The sequence below is a fragment of the Anomaloglossus baeobatrachus genome (genome assembly GCF_048569485.1).
Source record: "Anomaloglossus baeobatrachus isolate aAnoBae1 chromosome 5 unlocalized genomic scaffold, aAnoBae1.hap1 SUPER_5_unloc_25, whole genome shotgun sequence".
NCBI lineage: Eukaryota > Metazoa > Chordata > Amphibia > Anura > Aromobatidae > Anomaloglossus > Anomaloglossus baeobatrachus.
Window position 1 is genome coordinate 514,683 of NW_027441801.1, and position 25,831 is coordinate 540,513.

At 44.7% G+C, this 25,831-nt stretch overlaps 1 protein-coding gene across 1 annotated transcript; it reads right to left on the minus strand.

The window, feature by feature from the left end:
• Positions 1 to 4,157: 4,157 nt before the first annotated feature.
• Positions 4,158 to 25,587, minus strand: LOC142259085 (uncharacterized). The gene is made up of 5 exons (XM_075331604.1): positions 25,457 to 25,587; positions 25,148 to 25,327; positions 24,944 to 25,067; positions 11,358 to 11,471; positions 4,158 to 8,129 (listed from the first exon to the last, which is right to left on the minus strand). The coding sequence occupies exons 1-5, from the start codon at positions 25,532 to 25,534 to the stop codon at positions 6,091 to 6,093; spliced, it is 2,535 nt and encodes an 844-aa protein (XP_075187719.1). The 5' UTR covers positions 25,535 to 25,587; the 3' UTR covers positions 4,158 to 6,090.
• Positions 25,588 to 25,831: the final 244 nt, after the last annotated feature.

The window sequence follows — 25,831 nt, forward strand, 5'->3', positions numbered from 1 at the left end:
TGCAATTGTATATACTATATTGTTTTGTTCCCCTTTGTAACATCTGTTGTGCATTTTTATAAATACTGTCTACTTTTTCAGATTAAATATATGACATTTAATAGCGTATGGCTTTGGGATGTGGCTTAGGCCCTTTGCGCACGCTGCGGATTTTACCGCGGAATTGCCGCGGATTTCGCTGTAGAGATACTGCAGAAAATGTTTATAACATTTCTGCAGTCCTTCTCCAGCAAAACCTATGGGGATAAAAAAAAATGCTGTGCGCACACTGCATTTATTTGTCCCTAAGGGTTTTGCTGCGGAATTTCCGCTGCAGAATTAATGTGCATGTCACTTCTTTTCCACAGGTCCCTGCATTTTGGAGGGCTGGCACATCAATCACCCGCTGACTCTGGGTCGGTGGAAGATTGATCCCCAGTATCTGGAAGATGCTGCTGCCCATTTAAAATTTATGGAGAACATAATCTGGCGCAAAGGGGTAGGAGCAAGCACTTCATACTCACCAATCATCAGTCGGCTGTCACACTCCTCCCGTGGCAGCTCTTTCATCTTCCAGAGCCGGCCGCTATGTTAGTCTTATAACATATTCACACCTTCCCTGCTCACCAGTGGCTGTGATTGGTTGCAGTAAGACCCACCCCCACGCTGAGTGACAGCTGTCTGACTGCAACCAATTACAGACGCCAGTGGGGGGGGATCTATGGCGTACATAAAAATAAATAATTTTAAAAAACGGCGTGCGCTCCCCCCAATTTTGATAACCAGCCAGGATAAAGCCTCACAGCTGGGGGCTGGTTTTCTCAGGCTGGGGAGCCTCCCAGCCGAAAAATATCGGTCAGCACCTGCCCATAATTGCCGCATCCATTGGATGCAACAGTTTCGGGACTTTTCCCAGCTCTTCCCGTTGCCCATAGCTGCCACTTATTCCTAGTTTAGTGATGGCAGGTATCTATGAGACACCCCCTCATCACTAAACTGTAAGTAAAAGTAAATAAACACAAATACCCCAAAAATCCTTTATTTGAAATAAAAGACAAAAAAGCCCCCTCTTTCCCCACTTAACCCCACCAATAAGAGCCCTCCAGGTCTGATGTAATCCAAACGAGGTCCCACGACGCTTCCAGCTCTGCTACACCTGACACTCACATCGAGCGCCATAGACCATGACCGCTCACTGTGAGGGTCAGGCCGCAAGTGAAGTGAGCCACGCGGGATCAGCGGTGACTTCACTCATGTGCTTTGCGGTGACAGGTGGAGGACTCAGCTGTCACTACACATCAGCTGACTGAAGTCACTGCTGATCTTATACTCACCTTCTCCAGCGAGGCTGCCTCTGGACGCTGATCTCCTGCTTCTAGGCCGGCTCATGCATATGCAGTTATGCACTCCACAGCTGACCCGTAAGTAGCAGAGCGCCGGAGAGAGCCGCACGGGACACAGCATCGCGGGACACTTCAGCACCACGGACAGAAGGAGCAGGGGACAGGTGAGTATCTCCCTGTGCTATCAAAATAACGCAGGGAAATACCGCAGCAAAACCACAGCAAATCCGCAGCAAACCGTGGTAAAACCGCATGCGGATTTCGGGTGCGGTTTGCTGCGTTTTTTTGCCGCAGGTGCGGTAATCTTTTAGAGGATGCAGATTTTTCTTAAGAAAAATCCTTTTTCTAGTGCGCACATAGCCTAATAGATTAAGAGGAACAAAGCTACCTGTACCGCGTGTCCAGTCGACCTGCATAAGCAAAAACCCTAATTCCAGTGAACTGTCACTTATTTGGCTGCTTGCTTAAGTTTTGATAAAAATCAGTTTTATCTGCTTAAGGTGTACTAGTTCTCAAAATGCTGTTGTGTATAACCTCACCCACATCACTGCTTGGCCGCTGTGTACAATGAGCATACACAAAAAGCTTCCAATCAAGTGGGGGCGGGGTAATACAGAGCTAATGGAGATGGGGGATACATGGTAGCAGGTTTACTAGTTTTCTAGTGATAATCCCCTAGCTATAATACTTTTTATCAAAACTACAGCAAACAGCCCAGTAAATGACACATCATTGGAAGCAGAGTCCCTGTCTGTAACAGACAGTCCTGTGGTGATCGGCATTAGAAGGTCACAGCATTTGTTTGCGCAAAATAGCCCTGACTTTATATTGTTCCTGCTGTCAATATTTAGTGTACTGATATCTCCTCTCCTGGGTTTTCATCCTTTTTTTAGGACCTAGTTGAGCTCCTCTTCCCTTCAGTTGCTAATAATCTGTATTTCCCCTTGGGTTTAGATACTTTCATTTTCCCTGGACTTGTGTTGGTGATATTATTCAGTTACTTAACAAGCTCTGGATGCAAGCAGGTGGCTTGCACACACCAGTAGGATTGTTGTTGCTTTTTACTGAACTTCTTACCGAGTTATCTAGAGATAAGTTGTTTCCCATTCTTTATTTTTTATCCCTGTGTGTCCTTTAGTGCTTAGTGGGGTTGACGAAGAGCTCTTCCCATCCGTTCCTTATTTAGGGCCCAGATCAGGGTCAGCCTAGGGTCAGGTATCCGGCTCAGCGCGGTGAGGGAACCCAGGGCCCAGCGGTAGGCTTAGTCAGAGGTTACCATCTCCCCTTCCCTATGCACAGGGTTTTCCTTCCTTTTCGCTTGGTACTTCCCCGTACCTAATGTGACACTGTGTTTACATTATTCTGATTTTTAATTAAGAGGTAAACACTTAGTGACAGAATCCCATAAAATTCACAAAACCCCAGCATAGGTATCATAAATGTTACTTCCTCTCCACCAAGAGATAGGCCCCTTTCAGTTCTGGTCTCTTCTACACCCATAATCTAAACTGTAATAAAGGTTTGTGGGCAGAGATGAGGGAACCTGAATAGTAAAGTTCGGTGTTTGTACCAAATACAGACTTTATACAAAAAATCAGTGTTAGAGTTCGGAGTTCGGGTGCTTTATGTATCCTAACCACTCGATCTAGCATCGCTGTGCTCGGGTACACTCAGTGCTCGGCCCAGTGCGAGACGCTTGCAGTGTGTGAATGGCTTTCACGGAGAGGTAAAAACATCATTATAGGATGTATTGTGTACAAGGAAAAAACCCGCCCTCCCTTCCCAGTAATAAATGCTCTGTTTATGGCTGGATACATGTGGGCGGAGACCCGAACTGCCCAATCAGTGACTTTCAATGGGGTTAACGACAAGTCCGGTTCCAAACTGAACTTTATTTAAAGTCCGACTGAAAAACCTGAACTTCAACGGGTCCGTATATCTCTATGTGTGCGTAGCCCCACAAAAAAATAATCTCTTGGATATCAAACAGATAAAATCCTTTAGTTTTTTTCAATACAACAATTATCATTTGTAAAGGAATCAGTTTTATAACATAAAAAGCCCCATTTATGCGGGGACCACTCCTGATTCATGAAGTGGTAAATGCCTCTCCATGAATCTGGAGCATTTGACGAGTGGCATGTGCCTCCTTGTACCATGCTAGAAATATTACTCCCATCAGACACTGGAGTGAGATTTCTGGCATAGGGAACACCACAGCTCGTCATGAATTAAAGCAGCTGTGGTATCACGCCCCCGTCCCACCTAAGCTCTGACAATTTTAGAGTGAAAATGCCAAATCTTGGCACAACTTTCCAAATTTTTGTGACAGTTTTTTTGGCATAAAAGCTTTGATGATTTGGGGACAGAGCGTCTTAACAACTTCCACATATCTAGGATGCAGTGTGATTCAATTCTCCCCTCACTATTTTGGTGTGAAATGTCTACAGGTCTGCGCCAACTCCAGAGGTTCTGAGGCAAACTCATCACATCTAGACAATAGAGAAAGCTAGGCATGAAGAATATATATTTACAAGCATTTATTAACAAAACAACAAGTTTTGAAATGCAATTATATACAATGTGATATACTTATGAGTTCCTATCTCCAATCTGGGGCTGCGCTTTTTAGTAAATAAAGCAGTGGGCAACCTGAGATTAGTGAATTATCTAAATATAATCCAGTATCAAAACCTTTCACAAATGTTCCTAAAGGCTCTCAAAAAGGCTAACAGTATGCCAGCTAAAAGAGAAAATTAATATTCACTGCTCCCCACGCCATAATCCCGCCCACCTCTAGGCAATGAAGCCAGCGCCAACCAAGAAGTAGGCGGTATTATTAGCATGGGGAGCAGCGAATATTCATTCTCTTTAATATCGGGTACACATGATTACTAAGCCGCCCGCTTACTGCTATGACTGGGCGATCACTACTACTACTATTAGACATTGAATATTCACTGCTCCCCAAACCCATAATCCCGGCTGTGGGGAGCAGTGAATATTCTGGCAGTTTACTGACAGAAAATGTCCGTAGACCTTGAGAGCTAAGAAGACGTTGTAGACAATCCGTTCCAAGCAAAGACTGAAGTTTATTCCGAGATAGCAACAGAGCAGATAAGACAGGTTATGCGGCAGGATGACACACGCAGGTGTCTGGCAGAACAGCAGAATTAGCAACAGATGAAGAAGTGTCCCCCGAAAGACGTGTGGGGCTCTTATACATGTTACACAAAGGAAAGCTCATACTGCAGAGAAAGGCGTATACGTTGGAGAACAAAGAATATAATGATACATCATGACATTATTTACGAGCATTGCGGTAAAACTATTGGATTCCTATGGGCCTCCATGATACTTTTCACTAGTTCAGCCGTGTCATCATTGCTGACATTTCTGATCCCTGAAGGCGCCTCTACTTCACATAACTCTTCACACACTGACAACTCTATTGACAACTTCATTTCTTTATCAATTCAATATACCTGCTATTCATGACTACACATCACCATCTATCAACTGACGCAATTGTATTCTTCTATTCAATTTAACCTTTTTTGGACCTTTTCTTATACTTGCTAATTACGCTGATGTCATCTCTATCTCCTCTCTGGGGGAGAACTCTAGCCAGTGCAGCTCATTAGCTGCAAAGTTAGTTTGCTCAAGTCTTCCCAAGATGGCTGTTAGATACAACATGGCAGCATATTATGGCTGACTATTCTCTAACACTTACGTCTGCGTGTAACTGGGGGCACATGGCAGTAATGTCATGCGCTTCTCCGCTTACATGCTGAAGTCACTTGCCAGCATCAGTAGAGAACACCGTGCACCGGAAGAGCGGAGGGATAGGGAGTGTAATCATTTGTTTTCTTATGTGTGCAGCGTGATGGGGAAATATATACCAGCATGGGCCCATGATGAGGGCTATATATATATATATACACACAAGAATGGGGACATATATACTAGGACAAGAATCATATATACCAGGATGGGGATCATATATACCAGGATGGGATAAAGATGGGCAACATATAAACCAGGATGGATATACAGTATACACGAGGATGGGAGACACATCAACAGTACCTGTAAGGGGCCCAGGATGGGTGACATCAGTACAGAATTAGGGGATTTTGTCCCAGTAACAGTGTCAGCAGATCCCCCCCATAACAGTGCGTGATGACCACATTTTTTGTGTCAATCTTTTTCCCTATATTCCTCATTCAAAACCTAGGTGTGTCTTATGGTCCAAAAAATATAATAAGTTTAAAAAGAAATAAAAAATTTTTTTCCTTACAAATTCTTACTTGAGCAATTGTAGCAATCTTTTTATAAAATCCTTTAAATTATAGTAGATCATGATGGCTTCTCCTGTGTGACTCATCGGACAACAGGATCTCATTAATCTTAAAAACATTTGCCAAATTCTGAAAGCAAGAATGGCTACTCCGCTCTGTTGGTTTTCTGATGGTCGGCAAGACTTGATTTACCAGTTAAACATTTCAATTATTCACAACATGAAAAAGGTTCCTTCCCTGTGCAGCTTCTTCACATGTTTAACAAGACCTGATTTCCTAGTAAAACATTGCCCACATTCTGAACATGAAAATGGCTTCTCCCCTGTGTGAGATCTTTGATGACTAACAAGATGTGCTTTCTGAATATAACATTTCCCACATTCTGAACATGAAAATGGCTTCTCCCCTGTGTGAGACCTTTGATGCACAACAAGATCTGATTTCTTAATAAAACAATTCCCACATTCTCAACATGAAAACGGCTTCTCCCCTGTGTGAGACCTTTGATGCACAACAAGATTTGATTTACTAGTAAAACATTGCCCACAGTCTGAACATAAAAATGGCTTCTCCCCTGTGTGAGATCTTTGATGCATAACAAGCTCTGATTTTGAAATAAAACATTTCCCACATTCTGAACATGAAAATGGCTTCTCCCCTGTGTGAGATCTTTGATGCATAACAAAAGCTGATTTCGCAATAAAACATTTCCCACATTCTAAACATGAAAATACGTTCTCCCCTGTGTGAATTTTCTGATGTCTAACAAATTCTGAATTCTGACTAAAACATTTCCCACACTCTGAACATGAAAATGGCTTGTCCGCTGTGTGAATTTTATGATGTCTAACAAGATGTGACATCCGACTAAAACATTTTTCACATTCTGAACATGAAAATGGCTTCTCACCTGTGTGAGATCTTTGATGACTAACAAAAGCTGATCTCTGGATAAAACATTTTCCACATTCTGAACATGAAAATGGCTTCTCTCCTGTGTGAGATCTTTGATGCACAACAAGATTTGATTTCCAAATAAAACATTTCCCACACTCTGAACATGAAAATGGTTTCTCCCCTGTGTGAAGTTTCTGATGTCTAACAAGGCATGATTTCTGAAAAAAACATTTTCCACATTCTGAACATGAAAATGGCTTGTCCGCTGTGTGAATTTTATGATGTGTAACAAGATGTGACATCCGACTAAAACATTTTTCACATTCTGAACATGAAAATGGCTTCTCACCTGTGTGAGATCTTTGATGCCTAACAAAGGCTGATCTCTGGATAAAACATTTTCCACATTCTGAACATGAAAATGGCTTCTCTCCTGTGTGAGATCTTTGATGCTCAACAAGACTTGATTTCCGAATAAAACATTTCCCACACTCTGAACATGAAAATGGTTTCTCCCCTGTGTGAAGTTTCTGATGTCTAACAAGGCATGATTTCTGAAAAAAACATTTTCCACATTCTGAACATGAAAATGGCTTGTCTGCTGTGTGAATTTTATGATGTGTAACAAGATGTGACATCTGACTAAAACATTTTTCACATTCTGAACATGAAAATGGCTTCTCACCTGTGTGAGATCTTTGATGCCTAACAAGATCTGATCTCTGGATAAAACATTTTCCACATTCTGAACATGAAAATGGCTTCTCTCCTGTGTGAGATCTTTGATGCTCAACAAGATTTGATTTCTGAATAAAACATTTCCCACACTCTGAACATGAAAATGGTTTCTCCCCTGTGTGAAGTTTCTGATGTATAACAAGGCATGATTTCTGAAAAAAACATTTTCCACATTCTGAACATGAAAATGGCTTCTCCCCTATGTGAATTTTCTGATGTCTAACAAGGCATGATTTCTGAATAAAACATTTCCCACACTCTGAACATGAAAATGGTTTCTCCCCTGTGTGAATTTTCTGATGTCTAACAAGGCATGATTTCTGAATAAAACATTTCCCACACTCTAAGCATGAAAATGGGTTCTTCCTAGAGTTAATTTTTTGATCGTTAGCAAGGGTTATTCTTGGAATAAAACATTTTTCACATTCTGGGCTTAAAAATGGCTTCTCTCCTGTGTGAGATCTTTGGTGTTTAAAAAGATAGGATTTCTGAAAAAAACATTTCCCACATTCTTGACATGAAAATGGCTTCTTCCCAGTGTGATATATTTGATGGTCAACAAGATGTGATTTACTGGCAAAACATTTCCTACATTTTAAACATGAAAATGGCTTCTCCCTTGTAGGAACCAATTCATCCGTTTCATATTCCACATCCCTTTTGTAACTTTTATACTGCTTACAATTCTGTGATAGATGGGAATTTTGGGCTTGTTTGAAAAACTCAGATGATAGAGCTTTCCGAGGAAGGACTGGATTTATATCTGGGACAACAGTATGCTCTTCATATGTATCATGTGGGATACTTTCATCTTCTGTTATAAATTCTGAAGATATTAGAGATCCATCTGAACTCCCAATACAGTCATCTGCTAAAAATAAACACAAAGTTATTAATTTTTAATGATATTATCTTGACAGTACATTTATTTTTTAAACCATAACATCAGAAATTAAATTAGGGAAAAAATTATTCTGAATCTGTTGTCCAATATCGAGATCTAAAGGCCCATTTACACGCTACGATTTATCTGACGATATGTCGGGGTCATGGTTTTCGTGACGCGCTTCCGTCGTCGTTGACGACGTAGTTGCGTGTGACACCTACGTGCGACTCCGAACAATCTTAAAAAAAGTGAAAATCATTGACACGATGTTCAGTTTCAAAATATTGTGTAACACAGCAGACATATTGCTACGTTTGACACCCTGCCAACGACAAACAACATCCACATGACCGCCTTGGTCAAACAATATCTCGCTGAACGATGTAGCATCGTTTGTGAGATGGGTACATGTGACCGCTACAAAATGACCTATGAGCGATCTCGTCAAATCGTAGCAACGATCTGGGCGTGTCACATCGCTAACGAGATCGCTAGCAATATCGTGTGTAAAGCGGCCTTAAGAGTTACATCTTTGCTAATTCGGCTCTCCCATTTCTAGCACCAGTTCTCTGGAATGTGCTACAGTAAATAATCTGATTGATTATCCTGCAGTCACATTGTGACAATGAGGGATAGGGGGCTCCTATACTGTCCCTCACACTAGGGGACCCTAAGCTATTCCTAACCTCTGGATTACCCCTGAAGATGGAGATGCCGGAGTCTCGTGCATTACTAGTCTCCTGACTTGCTCTAATCTGTGATCCCCTAGGGAAGGAAGGGGCAGGATTATGATGGAAATACAGATTAAGACAGACGGGACACATTGCAAACTCACAAAAATAAACAGTGAGAGGCTAAGGAGAAAAGCAAGAGCAAGAAGGCAGCAACAAAAATGACAACAAGGGTTAACACCACAACAGCTAACAGTAATAATGCACAAAAAACACCCATAAGTCTGGATCACAACACCTCACCAGATCAGTATAGGTAAACTATAGCTGGCATTAATGAAATAGTCCAACCAGCATGTACAGAACGGGAGCAAACAATACTTTCTCCTCTACAGCATGGGATCACAGACATTAACAAGCAGCCCAGCAGAGAATAACTTTTACTAGCCTGCCCAAGCCTGTGGTTTGATGCCTGCGTCTCCCTGCGCTGCTCACAGACAGCAGAGAAATTAACATGCAAAGTACCAGAGTCTATCATTTCAACAGATCCTGACGCTGCCATGACGGTTCGCAAAACCTGCAAACATCTCCTTGAAACATTGATCCACAACATAGACAATTTCAAAAAGGTTTTTTTGAAGACGAAAATAAAATAAAGACAGATGCTGAAAATTCAACTGGGTTGTCTGGGACTGTAACGCTGATGGTCTATCCTTAGGCTTTGTAACCAAAGCAGGTAGCAGGGTCTTGCAGCCTGTACAGATAAACATTAGGGTTCAAATTCATCAAAACCGGTGATGTACACTGAAAAATGACGTCAGGGACTGGAGTGAGATTTCTGGCATAGGGATCATTGCAGTTTGTTATGAATTAGAGAAGCGGTGGCATCACACCCTTGTTCTGGCCAAGCTCTGCCCATTTTGGCAAAGCTGGTTAAAATTGTCGTGAACATACACAGACACACACACACACACACACACACACACACACACACCAGCCTGTCTCCTCTTCAGCTTTAGACTCCTCCAATTGAGACCTTTGGTCACATGACTTGATGACAAAATGGTCCTTAAGCAGTCCTATTGTGGCGCCCTGGACAAGCCAGGGGCCACAGGTAACAACACACACACACCCCCACCCCCAACAGTTTCACAGCAGACATCCCCAGTGAAACTTGATTCCTTTCCTCGGGCTCAGACTGACACACCAGGTGGGCGGAGTCAGGAGATGGACACGCCCACCCAGGAGTTAGCTGGCCTGAGGCAGGAAACAAGCTGAGTCAGGTCCTAGGAGAGGAAGAGAGAGGAGGTCTGCAGAGAGGCAGACGCAGACTGGGGCCTAGGATTGGAGCCTATGGCCCTCGTGCAGCAGAGAGTCAGGCAGACGGTAGTGGCCGTCTGCAGGGAGCCGGGGAGACAGTTGGTGGAACCGTAGGTAGCCGGGGCTGGGGAGCCAGCTGGAAGCCGGAGCGCAGGAGGAGCATGCACGGAGGTGGAAGAAAGGACTTACACCACCAAACTGGGTCAGGGGAGAAACAACAACCGCAGCCGTCTGTGGGCACCCGTCCATCCAGCCGAGTGTTTTACCAAGGACTGTGTCGTGATTACTGGCTGAGTGAGTACCCCGTGCCGTGCGGCACAGCGCTGCCCCTGCGACCCTGCACCTCACCAGGCCCCATAACCCGCCTGCTACCCATCCACCTACCTCACCGGGCCCCGGGACAACCAACCCCCTACCCACGGAGGGGAGAACTAACATCTAGCTGCTCCATACCATCACTCCCGGGATCCCCGTCCAGAGCAGCGGTGGTGTCACAACCTCACCACAACCGTGGGTGGCGTCACGGACAATCTCCCTTACCAAATCCCCTTTTACTGTGGAGCCTGGGATCACAGACCGGGTCACGCCACTGTGATACCCACAGAAGTGTCCCCGTGGCCCGGATCTGAGTACCCCCTTATCCATGGGCGACACACTATAATTGGTATATAAACACTGGGGCCCCTGGGAGAATGAGGCCCTGTGCAATTGTCCAGTTTGCTCTCCCTTTCCCCTAATGCCAGTCCACCATGCCAGCCTGTCTTCTGTTCAGTCCTTTTAGACTCCTGCAATTAAGAGACCTTTGGTTACATCATGTCACATGACTTTGAAGCCATCAAAGGTCCTTAAACAACTAACCTCAGAATACAACTGATGGGGTCTTTAAGAGAGTGGGGTTTTGAGAATTTGCGCAGTTTGACTCCTCCCAACGGTGGCCCTGACTGTAACTAGAGCTTATTTATGGAGTAGGGCTTATATTTCAAGCATTCTTCAAAAATCCCATAAAATTGTGCTAAGTGTTATTTTTGGACTATGTTTGATTTTCAGTGAAACGGTATTTATGAACCCTCTGCAGGTCTTTGAGTTCCCTTCATAATAACATAGAAAAGGCACTAGAAACAAACAGAAGGAAAGACAATACATTTGAAAAAAAAACTGAGCAGAAAGTCTAAAAATGTAAACACAAATTAGTGCAGAAAGTGCATGAGTAGATATCTCTTACTGAATAGAGCTGGAGGAAACACATCCTGAGGAACATCAGGGTCTTCTTGTTTACAGTCCTGTGGGAGAAGAGGACGGGGACATCTCTCTGGTGTTGTCCTCTTACTGGATAGAACTGGAGGAGACACATACAGGGACTGAATTCATTCCTTACATACAGATAATTATAGGCCGTGTGTATTTAGTCCTGTCTATTACCTGGTGATGTGAGGGGCTGAGGAACCTCCATCATGACGTCCTTGTACAGATCTTTGTGTCCTTCTAAATACTCCCACTCCTCCATGGAGAAATAGACGGTGACGTCCTGACACCTTATAGGAACCTGACACATACAATGATACCGTCACCCCCGATCCCTTCATAGCGTTACTGTATAATGTCCCAGCATTCCCAGCAGTGTCACCTCTCCAGTCAGCAGCTCAATCATCTTGTAGGTGAGTTCTAGGATCTTCTGGTCATTGATGTCCTCATGTATCGGGGTGTTAGGTGGAGGCCCCGTGATTGGGCTCAGGGGGTCTTCCCCATCCCTCAGACACAGGGGCCTGACAGCGCTCACTAGAGGTCTTCTTCACTACTGTGTAATCCTGGTTATGGAGAGACACAGTAATAAATCTCACTCCAGACATTTCCAGAGTCCTCACCTCTCCAGTTCTGTCCATCTGTTATTCCCATAGATAAGAATGATGTAATGTGACGTCATCAGAATCTCTCACCTCTCCAGTAAGCCGGAAGAGGATCTCTAGGGTGAGGTGTAATATCCTCTCCGCCATCGTGTCCCTGTCCATATCCATCCTGGACAGGACATTTTCTGAAAACAGAATAAAAACCACTGATAGAATCCGATATTATAAGGACCAAAATGATAAGGAGATGAGCCGATATGTAAAATTAATGGAGATAATAATGGAGGAAAGATATCATTTGGGTAGGAAAAAAAAAATTTCAACATGAAATGAAGTAGCAAAACCGACCCATAAAAGTATTGCACCTAAAATGGTATCAATGAAAACGTCGGCTCATCAAGCAAAAAACAAGTCCTCACTCAACTTCGATGTCGGAAAATCGGAAAATGGAGACACAAACAGATTTTTTAATGTTTTTTTTTTTACAAAAGTCAGATTTTTATTCACTACTAGAGATGAGTGAACCTGTAGTTCGGTATAAACTCAGACTTTTCCAAGATAGTAAAGTTCAGGTTTGGAGTTCGGGGGCTTTATGTATGCAAACCACAATCAGATGTATTGTGCACCAAGAAATAAAACTGAAAAACCCATCCTCCCCTGATAGTGATCTGTTTATGGCTACATGTGGGCGGAGACCAGAACTGCCAATCAGTGACTTTAAATAAACTTCAGGTCAAGTCCAAGTCCAGAACCGATCTTTACAAATATTCATCTGGACCAGCAGAAGCCGAACGTCCACGGGTCCGCTCATCTCTAGTCACCACTGAGATACTAAGAAATGTGGACGTCTGATATTGCCGTAATCACACTGACCTGGAGAATCACGCTGACCGCTCACTTCCAGCACATCGTCAATAGCGTAAAAACAATAAAAAAAGATGGAATTTGTTTGTTTTTTTTTCATCATTTCATTGCACTTTTACTTAATTTCCAGTAGATTTTATGGTAAAATTAAAAACTAAGTCATATAAAGAAAAAAAAATAACCAAAAAAAATCCTTCATAACAGTTTACAATGCGCCCATTGTATTGTTGGTAGGCATGAGCGAATGTATTCGCCACTATTCGGTATCCGACAAATAACAAGCTATTCGCGACATTCGGTATCCGACGAATAAAACAACATCCGCTCCGATACTTTCATTTTCATTTCTGACTTCCTGGCGCCTGTTTTCCAGCCAATGAACACATCTGATGTTGTTTACCCTCACAGTAATGCCGCAGCCATCTTTGTTGTGGTGTTACTGTGATTGGCTCGGCCGCACAGCGTCTTGGGGGCTATATATGCCAGCGGCCATTTTGTGAACATGCAGTCATAGGGAGCTGGCAGTGTAGATAGACTGTATTGTGTGCGGGAGAGCGTTCTTAGAACCAACTAATAAATAGTCCTTGTAAGGGCTGAAGACTGTGTCCAGTAGCTGATAGCAGCTCCATAAATCGCCAAATCGCAAATCTGTGAATGCAGAACCAGCTATAGGGTTCTCTCTGTCTGTCCATCGGTCTCTCTCTGTCTGTCTGTCTCTCCCTCTCCACCCTTGTCTCATACTCACCGATCACTAGCACTGCTCTGCATGGCTGTCACACTGCTTCGGCGTCTTCTCCAACTTTTGAAAATGCCGCTCATTATTCCATCTCGTATTCACTGCTTCCCTTGCCCACCAGCACCTATGATTGGTTGCATTCAGACGAGCTGCCACATTGAGTGACAACTGTCTCACTGCAACCAATCACAGCCGCCGGTGGGCGGGTCTATGTAGTGCAGTAAAATAAATAAATAATTTAAAAAAACGACGTGCAGCCCCCTCAATTTTGATGCCAGCCAAGGTAAAGCCACATGGCTGAAGGCTGGTATTCTCAGGATGGGGAGCCCCACGTTATGGAAAGCCCACCAGCCTAAAAATATCAGCCAGCAGCCGCCGGAATTGCCGCATCCATTAGATGTGACAGTCCTGGGACTCTGCCCGGCTCATCCCGAATTGCCCTGGTGCGGTAGCACTAGGTTAATCATGGCAGGCATCTGAGACACCCTCATGATTAACCTACAAGTTAAAGAAAATAAACACATACACCCAAAAAATCATTTATCTGGAATAAAAGCCGAAAAAAACCCCACCCTCTATCACCACTATTAAAATCCCCAAATACCCCTCCAGGTCCAACGTAATTCACACGAGGTCCCACGACGCATCCAGCTCTGCTACATGAAGATGACAGGAGTAGCCGTAGAACACCACCGCACACCGTGAGCTCCACAGAGCAACTGAAGTGAGCCGCGATGCTATCAGTGATGACGTCACTCAGGTTACCCGCGGCCACCGCTCTCAGGAAGAGGACTCGAGCTGGCCACGGGCAACCTGAGTGACGGCACCGCTGATCGCGCGGCTCACTTCAGTCACTCAGGTGATTTGCGGTCACTGGTGAGTCCTTCACCTGTGATAACAAATCAGACAAAGCCGCGCAATGACAATGAAGTCGGGAGACGTACCGCACTGTCAAAAATGCATCTAAAATGCATTCAAAATGCATCCAAAACGCATCGTTTTGGATGCTTTTTGAAACGCACATGCAGTGTAAAGCATGACAAAAGGGAACGTGAATGAGCAGAGCTGCCGTGTAAAGCATGAGAAAATGAAACATGAATGAGGAGAGAGAGTGACAGAGACAGAGAGAGAGAGAGAGAAGGCTTGTTTCCAGATTATTTCCAACCTTCTACAGGCTGTGCCCATACTGTTTCTGCCTTTTCCCATCCATTTCAGCCTTTCCTCAGTCACCACAGGTCACCGTTAGGTCCAACATGAAATTATTCGGGTTTCCCATAGACTTACATTGGGCGTCGAATATTCGCGAATACTCAAATAGCAGCGACCTATTTGTCGGATATTCGTCGAAGCGGATATTTTGGTATTCGATCATCCCTAATCGTTGGGTTTTACTCTCCTCCTCCATGTCATTCTGTAGCACTAAATTCAAATTTTCAGAGGGCTTGCAGGTGTCAAGAAACCTGGAGTTTGGTGAGGGCCCTGAGGTGGCCCAGTAACGTACATTTTGGAGGGACTGCTCTTACTTATATATTTGGGCGGTGCCTCCCTCAATGAGACTCAGATAGTAGAATACATATTCCATAGCAGTTTACAATGCTCCCATTGTAGCATTCGGCTTTACCCTCCTCCTCCTCAAATTTCCCAGTCTGGAATGTAAACGTGTGTGTAAACCAGAAGAGCGAGAGCAGATTCTATCTTGGATGGCAGACAATAAGGCCTCTTCACATTTCTCAAGCAGCAACCAATTTTCCACAACCACACAGTCTACTGTGAATACACAGAAGGCTGGTCCATCCAATCCTCAACCTGGTCCTTCTTCCTCCCACCATCATCAGTCACAGGAGACATATGACCCCAAGCTTGGCCACTCTGAGGATCTGTTTTGTATGTATCCTTTGGTTGGCTCTGGCCTCTCACCGTGAAGTATTGAAGAGGGATGAGAGGAGGTGGTGTGAGTTGAGTATTTGAGAACCTACGGCCAGAAGAAAGCCACTTTGAGGATCCTCATTTACTGGCTCCAGAGGTGGAGACTGATGATGATGAGACACAGTTGCCATCAGAGCAGCCTACAATCTCAATTGGGAAGGAGGATGAGATGGAAGACGAGGTGATCCATGATGAGTCCACTGATTTGACCTGTACCGTTGACATTCATAGCCAGCACAGCAACACAGAGGAAGATGGATATGTAGCACCAACACAGGCACCAAGGGGTAGTGGTTTTCCCAGATTGAGAACTGAATCAACTGTTCCGAAGAGCACCCCCTCTGTGGTCCAAGTCAGGGAAAGGGGGCATTTAGCCGCTGTCTGGATGTTTTTCCTGAAAGTCCTTCAGAGAAAAAAATTGTAATCTGTAGCATCTGCCATACTAAGTTGAGCAGAGCGCAGGTCAAACGCAACCGGAGCACCACCAGTATGTGGAACCACATGGCAGCCAAGCACCCCAGAAAATACAATAATTATAGCAAAAACAACCCTGCTCATGAGAGCTTACATCTACAATGAGGTGGTGGGGAGAGGGACAAGGTACAGGTGCTCATTTCCAATGACAATCCAGCTATCTCAAAGATATGGCGGATAGATAAAGGCTGCCTGAACCAGTCAGCCAATCTTTGAGATGCTTTTGGGTGTGGTGGAGTTTGATGGAGAGTTATGTTGTGAGAAGTTGTGGATGGACTGAATTTAATTTAATTAGGGAGTGTGATAGGCCACCCTATAGAGCTGTGTTTTAGGGAACATCTGAAGCTGAATAAGTTGTGGTTCATCCTGGTTTCTTGGGTCAGAGCATTCCAGAGGATTGGTGCAGCTCGGGAGAAGTCTTGGATCCGGGAGTGGGAGGTTTGTCTTAGTGTGGTTAGTCAAACGTTGTTTGCAGAGTGTAGAGAATGGATAGGGTGATAGACAGAGATGAGGGTGGAGATGTGGGGGAGAGGGTGCCGCACTGTGGAGAACTTTGTGGGTGAGAACAAACAATTTGAATTGGATCCTGTGATATACAGGCAGCCAGTGCAATGACTGGCACAGAGCAGAAGCATCCGCGTAACGGATAGCCAGATAGGTGACCCTGGCTGCCGCGTGAAGGATGGACTGTAGAGGAGAGAGTCTAGTTAGGGGAAGACCAATCAATAGAGAATTGCAGTAGTCAAGGCAGGAGTGGATCAGGGCCACAGTGAGGGTTTTTGTAGTTTTCATGGTAAGAAAGGGGCTGATTTTAGAGATGTTCTTGAGGTGCAAGCGAGAGGAGCGGGCAAGAGATTGTATACAGGAGGTGAAGGTGAGATTGGTGTGGCGCAAAACCCCCATACAGCGAACCTGCTGCCTAGGAGTTATCGTGCTACCACACACACAGAGGGAGATGTCAGGTTTAGGGAGGTTAGAAGATGGAGGGAATAGAAGTAGTTCAGTTTTGTAAAGGTTAAGTTTCAAATATAGAGTAGACAAGATGTTGGAAACTGCAGACAGACAGTAGGTGGGCAGAACACCAGGGTACCAAATTTGTGTCTGCGGGTCAAACCACTGCCATGTCACCTGTGCTACGTCCTTCGCAATCTGCTGTCCAGGAAACAGGCTCTCATGCATCCTGCCCAGAAGCTGTGATTGCACAGACGCAGCAAACATCAACCACATCCACTTCCTTTTCCCAGCGAAGTGTCCAGTTGTCCATGCCTAAGAACTTGGAAAGGAAGCGTAAATACACAGCCACGCACCTACAGGCACAAAATCTAAACTTGCACATTGCTAAATTGCTAGCCATGGAGATGTTGCCGTTTAGGTTTGTGGGAACACAGTTTTTCCATGATCTCTAGGCTGTGGCTGCCCCATGATACAGTGTTCCCATCCGCCACTATTTTGCCTGGTGTGCCATCCCCGCCTTACACAAGCATGTGTTAAACAATCTCAACTGTGCTCTGACCAACACCATAACCGAGAAGGTCCACCTAACAACAGGCACGTGGACAAGTTGTTGTGGACAGGCACGATACATATCTGTCACAGCACAGTGGGTACACCTGGTGGAGGCTGGGACAAAGTCGCAAATCGTTAACATCACGCATCCTACCCATGCCAAGAATAGCGGGTTCAACTTCTATCTGGATTTCCGCCTCATCATATGCCACTTTCTGTCTCCCCTCCTCCTCCTCCTGATCCTCTACTGAATTACCCTCCCCATCACTGCCAAGCAGGCAGCTGTGCAGTAACGCATCGGCAAAGTGGCAACACACTCTGCTGAAGCTGATCTGTTTTGTAGAGATGAGCGAGCCTCTAGAGGCTAGAGTTCTGCTTGGTTCGTCGAACGGAGTCCGTGTTCGAGTTCGGTTCGGCGAGCCGTTCGACGAACCTCTCGAGCCCCATTGAAACCCATGGCAGGCAAATACAAACACATAAAAACACATTATAAATGTACACATACAGTTAAAAGGGAACCAAACATCAGGATTTTCATGTATAAGGTGCAGCCAGTGCAGTACTGGCACTATCCTGCACAAATACCTATCGGACATTATATATGTGTTCGACATCTATCCATCCATCAATCCATCCATCAATCCATTACTAGCTTTTTAGGCTATGTGCGCATGATCAGGTTTTGCAGCGTTTTGGATGCAGAGTGTTTTCATAACAAGTAACAATTTTGTGGTAAAAGTGGATTTTTTTTATTTTTACAGATCAACGTTATAAAATTCTGTGAAGCACCCAGGGTTTCAAAGTGTTCACCAACCATCTAGATCATTCTCTCTGCTGCTTGTGCTAATATCTGGTATGTTTGATCAGCCACCCTACTTCCCATGAACTGATCTTTCTTTTCTCTGCTTCTTGTAGCAATTTAATGTGCTTCTAACTGACCCCTCCATCACCCTCTCCCCACTTTCTTTATGACCCCCTCGTTATCTCTGGCTATGGTATCCCCACATCTGGGCTCAGTTTTGAAGTGAGTGATCTAGATAAGTGACGACCCCTCCCCTTCCTCTGAAGTCTGCATGAGATTTTAATCTGCATTAATACAAGTCTGCACCATATAAGTATGATGCAATGAATTGGACCAGAAATGGACCGGAAGGAACCTGTAGGTAACTGGATACAGAGACTCTGCAAACAATGTTTGTGTTTCTCTTCACTTTCACCCTTATAACACTTCATATTTTTCCTTACGCCTCTGATCCCTAAACCCAGTAATGACCTGGTCATCTCTCCCTCCATCCTCCCCACCCACCTCATCTCCTCAGATCTTTTCCTCCACACTACACCCTGTGTCACCAGACACACACGACTACCTCATGGCCTCCTCATGGCCACTCCTGCTCCCACCTACTAACACTCTCTCTGCTTCTCCTCACTGCTGGAGATATCTCTCCTAATCCTGGTCCTCCTCAGCACATCCCCATTGTCACTTTGAACCCTCATCCACGATCTATGACAGATTTTCACAACCGTTCTAACCTCATACCCATTCACCCGAGCCCCGCTCCCCCAGTCCCTCTAACAGGAGCTCTATGGAACGCTCGCTCTGTCTGCAACAAACTTTCAAACATCCATGATCTTTTCATCACTAATAAACTTTCCTTCCTCGGCATCACAGAAACCTGGCTTACCCCCTCTGACACAGCCTCTCCTGCTGCACTTTCTTATGGTGGTCTCTATCTGGCTCACCCCCCCCCCCCCCCCGCCCCAGTAAGAAGCATAATGGAGTAGTTGGATTGCTCCTGTCTGACAAATGCTCCTTTACATTAATTCCACTACCACCCTCTGTTACTCTCCCCTCTTTTGAGGTGCACTCTGTCTGCATCTACTCCCCTTACAACCTCCAACTGGCTGTCATTTATTGCCCTCCAGGGCCAGCCACCGCCTTTTTGACCACTTCACCACCTGGCTACTACATTTCCTTTCCACCGACATCCCCACCGTCATCATGGGCGATTTCAACATTTCCATCGACACCTCTCACTCAGCTGTCTCAAAACTTCTAAGACTCACTTCCTCCTTCGGCCTCACCCAATGCTCCTCTGCAGCTACTCACAAAGATGGCCACACGCTGGACTTCATCTTCACTCGCCTTTGTTCCCCATCTAACCTCTCTAACTCACCACTCCCCCAGTCTGACCACAACCTACTCACATTCTCTTCCCTCTCTTCTCCAAATACACAACCCCCCTCCACAAACAGTCACACCCTCGCAGAAACATCAAACACCTTGATTTACACGCACTTTCTCAGTCCCTTCTCCCTCTCGCAGACATTGCTTCCTTACACGACGCAGATGCTGCAGCCTCTTTATATAACACTACAATCTCTGCAGCTCTTGAATTCACACACACCAAAACTCGCACAATCAACAGGCAACCTTGGCACACGAGCCAGACTAAAGAACTGAGACGGGTTTCCAGATTTGCTGAGCGCAAATTGAAGAGGTCTCATTTTACTGAGCACTTCACTGCATATAAAGAGTCCTTCACCACTTTCAAGTCTGGACTCACTGCTGCAAAACAAACCTACTTCTCATCCCTCATATCCTCTCTATCTCACAACCCTAAACAGCTATTCAACACTTTCAATTCTCTCCTCAGTCCCCCAGCACCCTCTCCCTCTCCTCTCATCTCAGCTGAAGACTTTGCCTTTTTCTTCAAGCAGAAGATTGGCAACATCAGAGCAAGCTTTGGCCCACAATCCCTACAGCCCCTTATCATTGCTACTCAGCCCTCTTCCTCCAAATCCAGCTTCTCCCCCATGACAGAAGATCATCTTTCAACTCTACTCTCAAGATCACATCTAACCACCTGTGCATTTGACCCACTCCCATCGCACCTCATTCCCAACATCATCACAGTCCTCATCCCAGCCCTAACCCATCTCTTCAACCTATCACTATCAACTGGTGTATTCCCTTCAGGCTTTAAATATGCTTCGATCACACCCATCCTCAAAAATTCCTCTCTTGACCCATCCTCTGTGTTTAGCTACCGCCCCATATCCCTTCTCCCCTATGCCTCAAAATTACTGACACAGCATATCCATCTTGAACTGTCCTCATGCCTCTCCTCCTGCTCCCTCTTTGACCAGCTACAATCTGGCTTCTGACCGCATCACTGAAACTGCCCTAACTATCGTCACTAAGACATACTAACTGCCAAAGCCAAGCAACACTACTCTGTCCTCCTCCTCTTGGACCTGTCCTCTGCCTTCGACACTGTAGACCTCTCCCTCCTATTACAGATTCTCTTCTCTCTGGGCATCACAGACTTGGCCCAATCTTGGATCTCTTCATACCTAACCGACCGAACTTTAAGCGTCTCCCACTCTCACACCACCTCCTCATCCCACCCTCTATCCATTGATGTTCCCCAAGGTTCTGTTCTTGGAACCCTGCTGTTCTCCATCTACAACTTCGGCCTCGGCCTAGGACAGCTCATAGAGTCCCACGGCTTTCAGTATCATCTCTATGCTGAGGATACACAGATCTACCTCTCTGAACCTGACATAACCGCCTTACTAACCAAAATCCCACAATGTCTGTCTGCTATTTCATCCTTCTTCTCTGCGCCATTCTGAAAGCTTAACATGGACAAAACAGAATTCATTGTCTTTCCTACTCCTCATTCAACTCCTCCACCAAGCCTGTCCATCAAAGGTGATGGCTGCGCACTCTCCCCGGTCTCACAGGCTCGTTGCCTTGGAATAACCCTCGACTCTGCTCTATCCTTCAAGCCACACATCCAACCCCACTTCACCTCATGCCGACTACAACTCAAAAATATCTCCCGCATCCATGATTTCCTTAACCAAGAATCAGCAAAAACATTTGTATATGCCCTCATCATCTCCTGCCTCAACTACTGCAACCTCCTGCTCTCTGGCCTCCCTTCCAACACTCTTGCCCCCCTCCAATCTATCCTGAACTCTGCGGCCCGATTAATTCACCTCTCACCTCGCTACTCCCCAGCCTCGCCACTCTGCCAATCCCTTCACTGGCTTCCCATTGCCCAAAGACTCCAGTTCAAAACATTAACCATGACCTACAAAGCCATCCACAACCTGTCTCCTCCTTACATCTGTCACCTAGTCTCCCGGTACATATTTGCACGCAACCTCAGATCCTCACAAGATCTCCTTCTCTACTCCTCTCTTATCTCCTCTTTCCACAATCGCATACAAGATTTCTCCCATGCCTTCCCCATACTCTGGAACACCCTAACCCAGTATATCAGACTCTCTCCTACCGTGAAAAGCTTCAAGAGGAACCTGAAGACCCATCTCTTCCGACAAGCCTACAACCCACAATAACCCTCAGTCCAGTACACCATTGTGCAACCAGCTCTGTCCTAACCTACTGTATCCTCACCGATCCCCTGTAGACTGTGTGAGCCCTTGCGGGCAGAGACCTCTATCCTCCTGTACCAGTCTGTTTTGTACTGTTAATGACTGTTGTACTAGTATTTATGTGTACCATTTTTCACTTGTAAGGCGCCATGGAATTAATGGCACTATAATAATAATAATAAAAAAAAAATCACTGACGGCTGCGGCCCCTGCACCAAGCGTGATCATCAAGGGGGGCACGGGCTTGCGGGCCGCCAGAAGCAGCCTGAGGAGCCGCATATTTGATGCCCTTGCTCTACAACATACACTTCTTGCAAATTTCCAGAGACTTCCTGTGGAGTCAAAATACTCATTTAGGCTAATAAAGCAGAATATGGTAAATGCTATCTATTGACTATATGTTGCGGTATCAATTTGTTTTAAGACCCTCAGGGTAATATTGTGGTACCGTGTTAGCCAGAAAAATCAATTGAAATACCATGTCCCAAGAATGACAAAAGTATTTTAGAAGTGATACCTTTAAAGGTATCACTCCTAAAATACCTTTGTCATTCCTGGGACATAGTATTTCAATTGATTTTAAGATCCTCCAAATACAATGTTTCATTACTTCTAATTCTTTCACATTTTTGGTAAATTTCAGGATTTTTTTGTTTAAATAAATGGAAAACAAATCAACCTCACATTACAGCTAAGATAAAGTAGAATATGCCACAGAAAAAAATCTGAGAAACTCTGGGATCAGATTCAGCATTACAAAGGTGTTATCATGTAAAGTGACAGATGTCAGATTGGAGAAATGGGGCCTGGAGAGGAGCAGAAAACTGGCTGCAGTGGAAAGCCATGAAATAAGAGCGGCTTTGTACTAACTACTATAGAGGAAACTGTGACTATAGACAATAACACATCTACTAAAATGACCGCCCTCCACCCGACAGCCTTCACCGTCAGTGATTTAGTAACTAGAGGTGACACATCTGGAGTAATTACAGTATGTGGCTCGGGGGCTCTCGGCAATCCAAACTATTGTAGGGGCCAATATCTTCTGTCAGATGAGTTTCTTGAAGAAATATTAGACATTTACTTTCTGCCTCTCGGACTCCACAATGGACGGCTCCAGTACAAGGTCTTATATAATGGACATTTGTAGAATTCAGAGAAAATATCTTTCAAGCTCTTGAAGATAAAAATATGAGAACTTTATGTGTTAATTATTACCATGTGTTAATGTTATGTTATGTGTTATTACTTTCCTTTTTTCTCTAATTACATTGTGGAAATCCTGTGGGTGGGCTGCTCGGCCTTCATGTACCCACTGTGGGGTAATCCTAACCTCCCTCATATGTTACAGTTACCCTGTGCCCAACTTTGGACATAAACGCCCCTATCAGCAGATTCATCAGAAGGGAGAGAAGGAAGATCCATCAATAAGAGGCCGAGATTCTAGAAAGATGGATTCATTGCTCTCAGTGGAGAAACAATAAGAATCTTGTAGTTATGATACTTATTAATGGAAAACAAAAATAAAATAAATGATGTTACAAAGCAAGCTTTCCAGACTACTGAGGTCTCTTCATCAACTACAAGATTATTATTCTGTTTCTCCCACTGAGAGCAATCAATCTTTATTCACCTGGAGAACACGGCACCAAACTAAGAATCTAGGAGGTCACCAGCATCATTACCCTCCACTTTCTCTTAGGGGTCCACCATACAGTTTAGATTCTTCTTCCCATGATTTTCTAAGTTGTCTGCACATTCTGCGTACACTGTCATTTGGCTTTACAGATTAGAGATCTGGGCAGCTAAGGGTCAAAATCTTCTAATTTCAGAGGATAGGGTGGATCCTACCTGTGACATCCGGCTGATACAGATCTCACTCCAACAGAAGGGCGTCCAATGCCCAAAATAATGGGGACAGTTTTGGGTGGAGGAGCATGTGGTGGTCTAGCAGCAGAATGGTGACCATTTGATATGGCCGGACTACAACCCTGATAAAGCAGCCACAGCCGGTGACTGAGAAGAATCTGTGACTTCTCTGCATTTAGTGGTCACTACTCACCTGGGCGGTTATCTGTAGGAATCTCCTCTTTACTCCGCTCATCACCCCTCACATATGTCTCTGTAGCATTAATATGGGGCAGATCTTCCCCCTGAAACAAATATTGTAAAAGTCACAGACAGATGGAGAAGTCCCATCTATGATCAGCTCTAATCCTGCCATCTCCACCGCTCTCATTACACAAGTATGTGCAATACAGGGTAATATTGTGGTACCGTGTTAGTATTTCAATTGATTTTTCTGGCTATGTCCCAAGAATGACAAAAGTATTTTAGGAGTGATACCTTTATAGGCTAACCAGAAAAATCATATTAGCAAGCTTTCAGAGCACAGAGGCTCCTTCTTCAGGCAAATTACAAATGAATTACTGAGACTAAACACAACATTTAAATGAATGTTACAACAGGACATGGGAAAGATGATGCCTCCTAAAGATAAGCCAAGGAAATCAAATCATTTCTAAGAAAAAACTTAATTTGATTTTCTTGGCTTATCTTTAGGAGGCATCATCTTTCCCATGTCCTGTTGTAACATTCATTTAAATGTTGTGTTTAGTCTCAGTAATTCATTTGTAATTTGCCTGAAGAAGGAGCCTTTGTGCTTTGAAAGCTTGCTAATATGATTTTTCTGGTTAGCCTATAAAGGTATCACTCCTAAAATACTTTTGTCATTCTTGGGACATAGTATTTCAATTGATTACACAAGTATAACACATATAATACTGGAGGATAAAACAAGACTGAGCACAAGACCTTCACAGCCGTCTACACATCATAGGGGGATTTCATGGCACCTTCTCTCCATCTACCTGATGATCCTGAGGAACATCGGGGTCTTCTTCTTTACAGTCCTGTGGGAGAAGAGGACGGGGACATCTCTCTGGTGTTGTCCTCCTACTGGATAGAACTGGAGGAGACACATACAGGGACTGAATTCATTCCTTACATACAGATAATTATAGGCCGTGTGTATTTAGTCCTGTCTATTACCTGGTGATGTGAGGGGCTGGGGAACCTCCATCATGACGTCCTTGTACAGATCTTTGTGTCCTTCTAAATACTCCCACTCCTCCATGGAGAAATAGACGGTGACGTCCTGACACCTTATAGGAACCTGACACATACAATGATACCGTCACCCCGATCCCTTCATAGCGTTACTGTATAATGTCCCAGCATTCCCAGCAGTGTCACCTCTCCAGTCAGCAGCTCAGTCATCTTGTAGGTGAGTTCTAGGATCTTCTGGTCATTGATGTCCTCATGTATCGGGGTGTGAGGTGGAGGCCCCCTGATTGGGCTCAGGGGTCTTCCCCATCCCTCAGACACAGGGGCCTGACAGCGCTCACTAGAGGTCTTCTTCACTACTGTGTAATCCTGGTTATGGAGAGACACAGTAATAAATCTCACTCCAGACATTTCCAGAGTCCTCACCTCTCCAGTTCTGTCCATCTGTTATTCCCATAGATAAGAATGATGTAATGTGACGTCATCAGAATCTCTCACCTCTCCAGTAAGCCGGAAGATGATCTCTAGGGTGAGGTGTAATATCCTCTCCGCCATCTTGTCCCTGTCCATATCCATACTTCACGGGGCAATCAGGAGAATTCTCTTCTATAGAAGATCTCCACTGAGAGGATCCGATATTGTAAGGACCTGAATGGGGAGAAGATGACGATGTAACATCATAGAGAATCCGCTGTAATAATACAATTACTGGAGATAATAAGGGGAACATATAATGAGAACATTCTGGGGGAACATTATACTGTGGGGGGACAAAAAGGGGCCAAAGATTGAGGGCAGAAAGGGGCCGAGAACCGAGGACAGAAAGGGGCCAAGAACCGAGGACAGAAAGGGGCCGAGAACCGAGGACAGAAA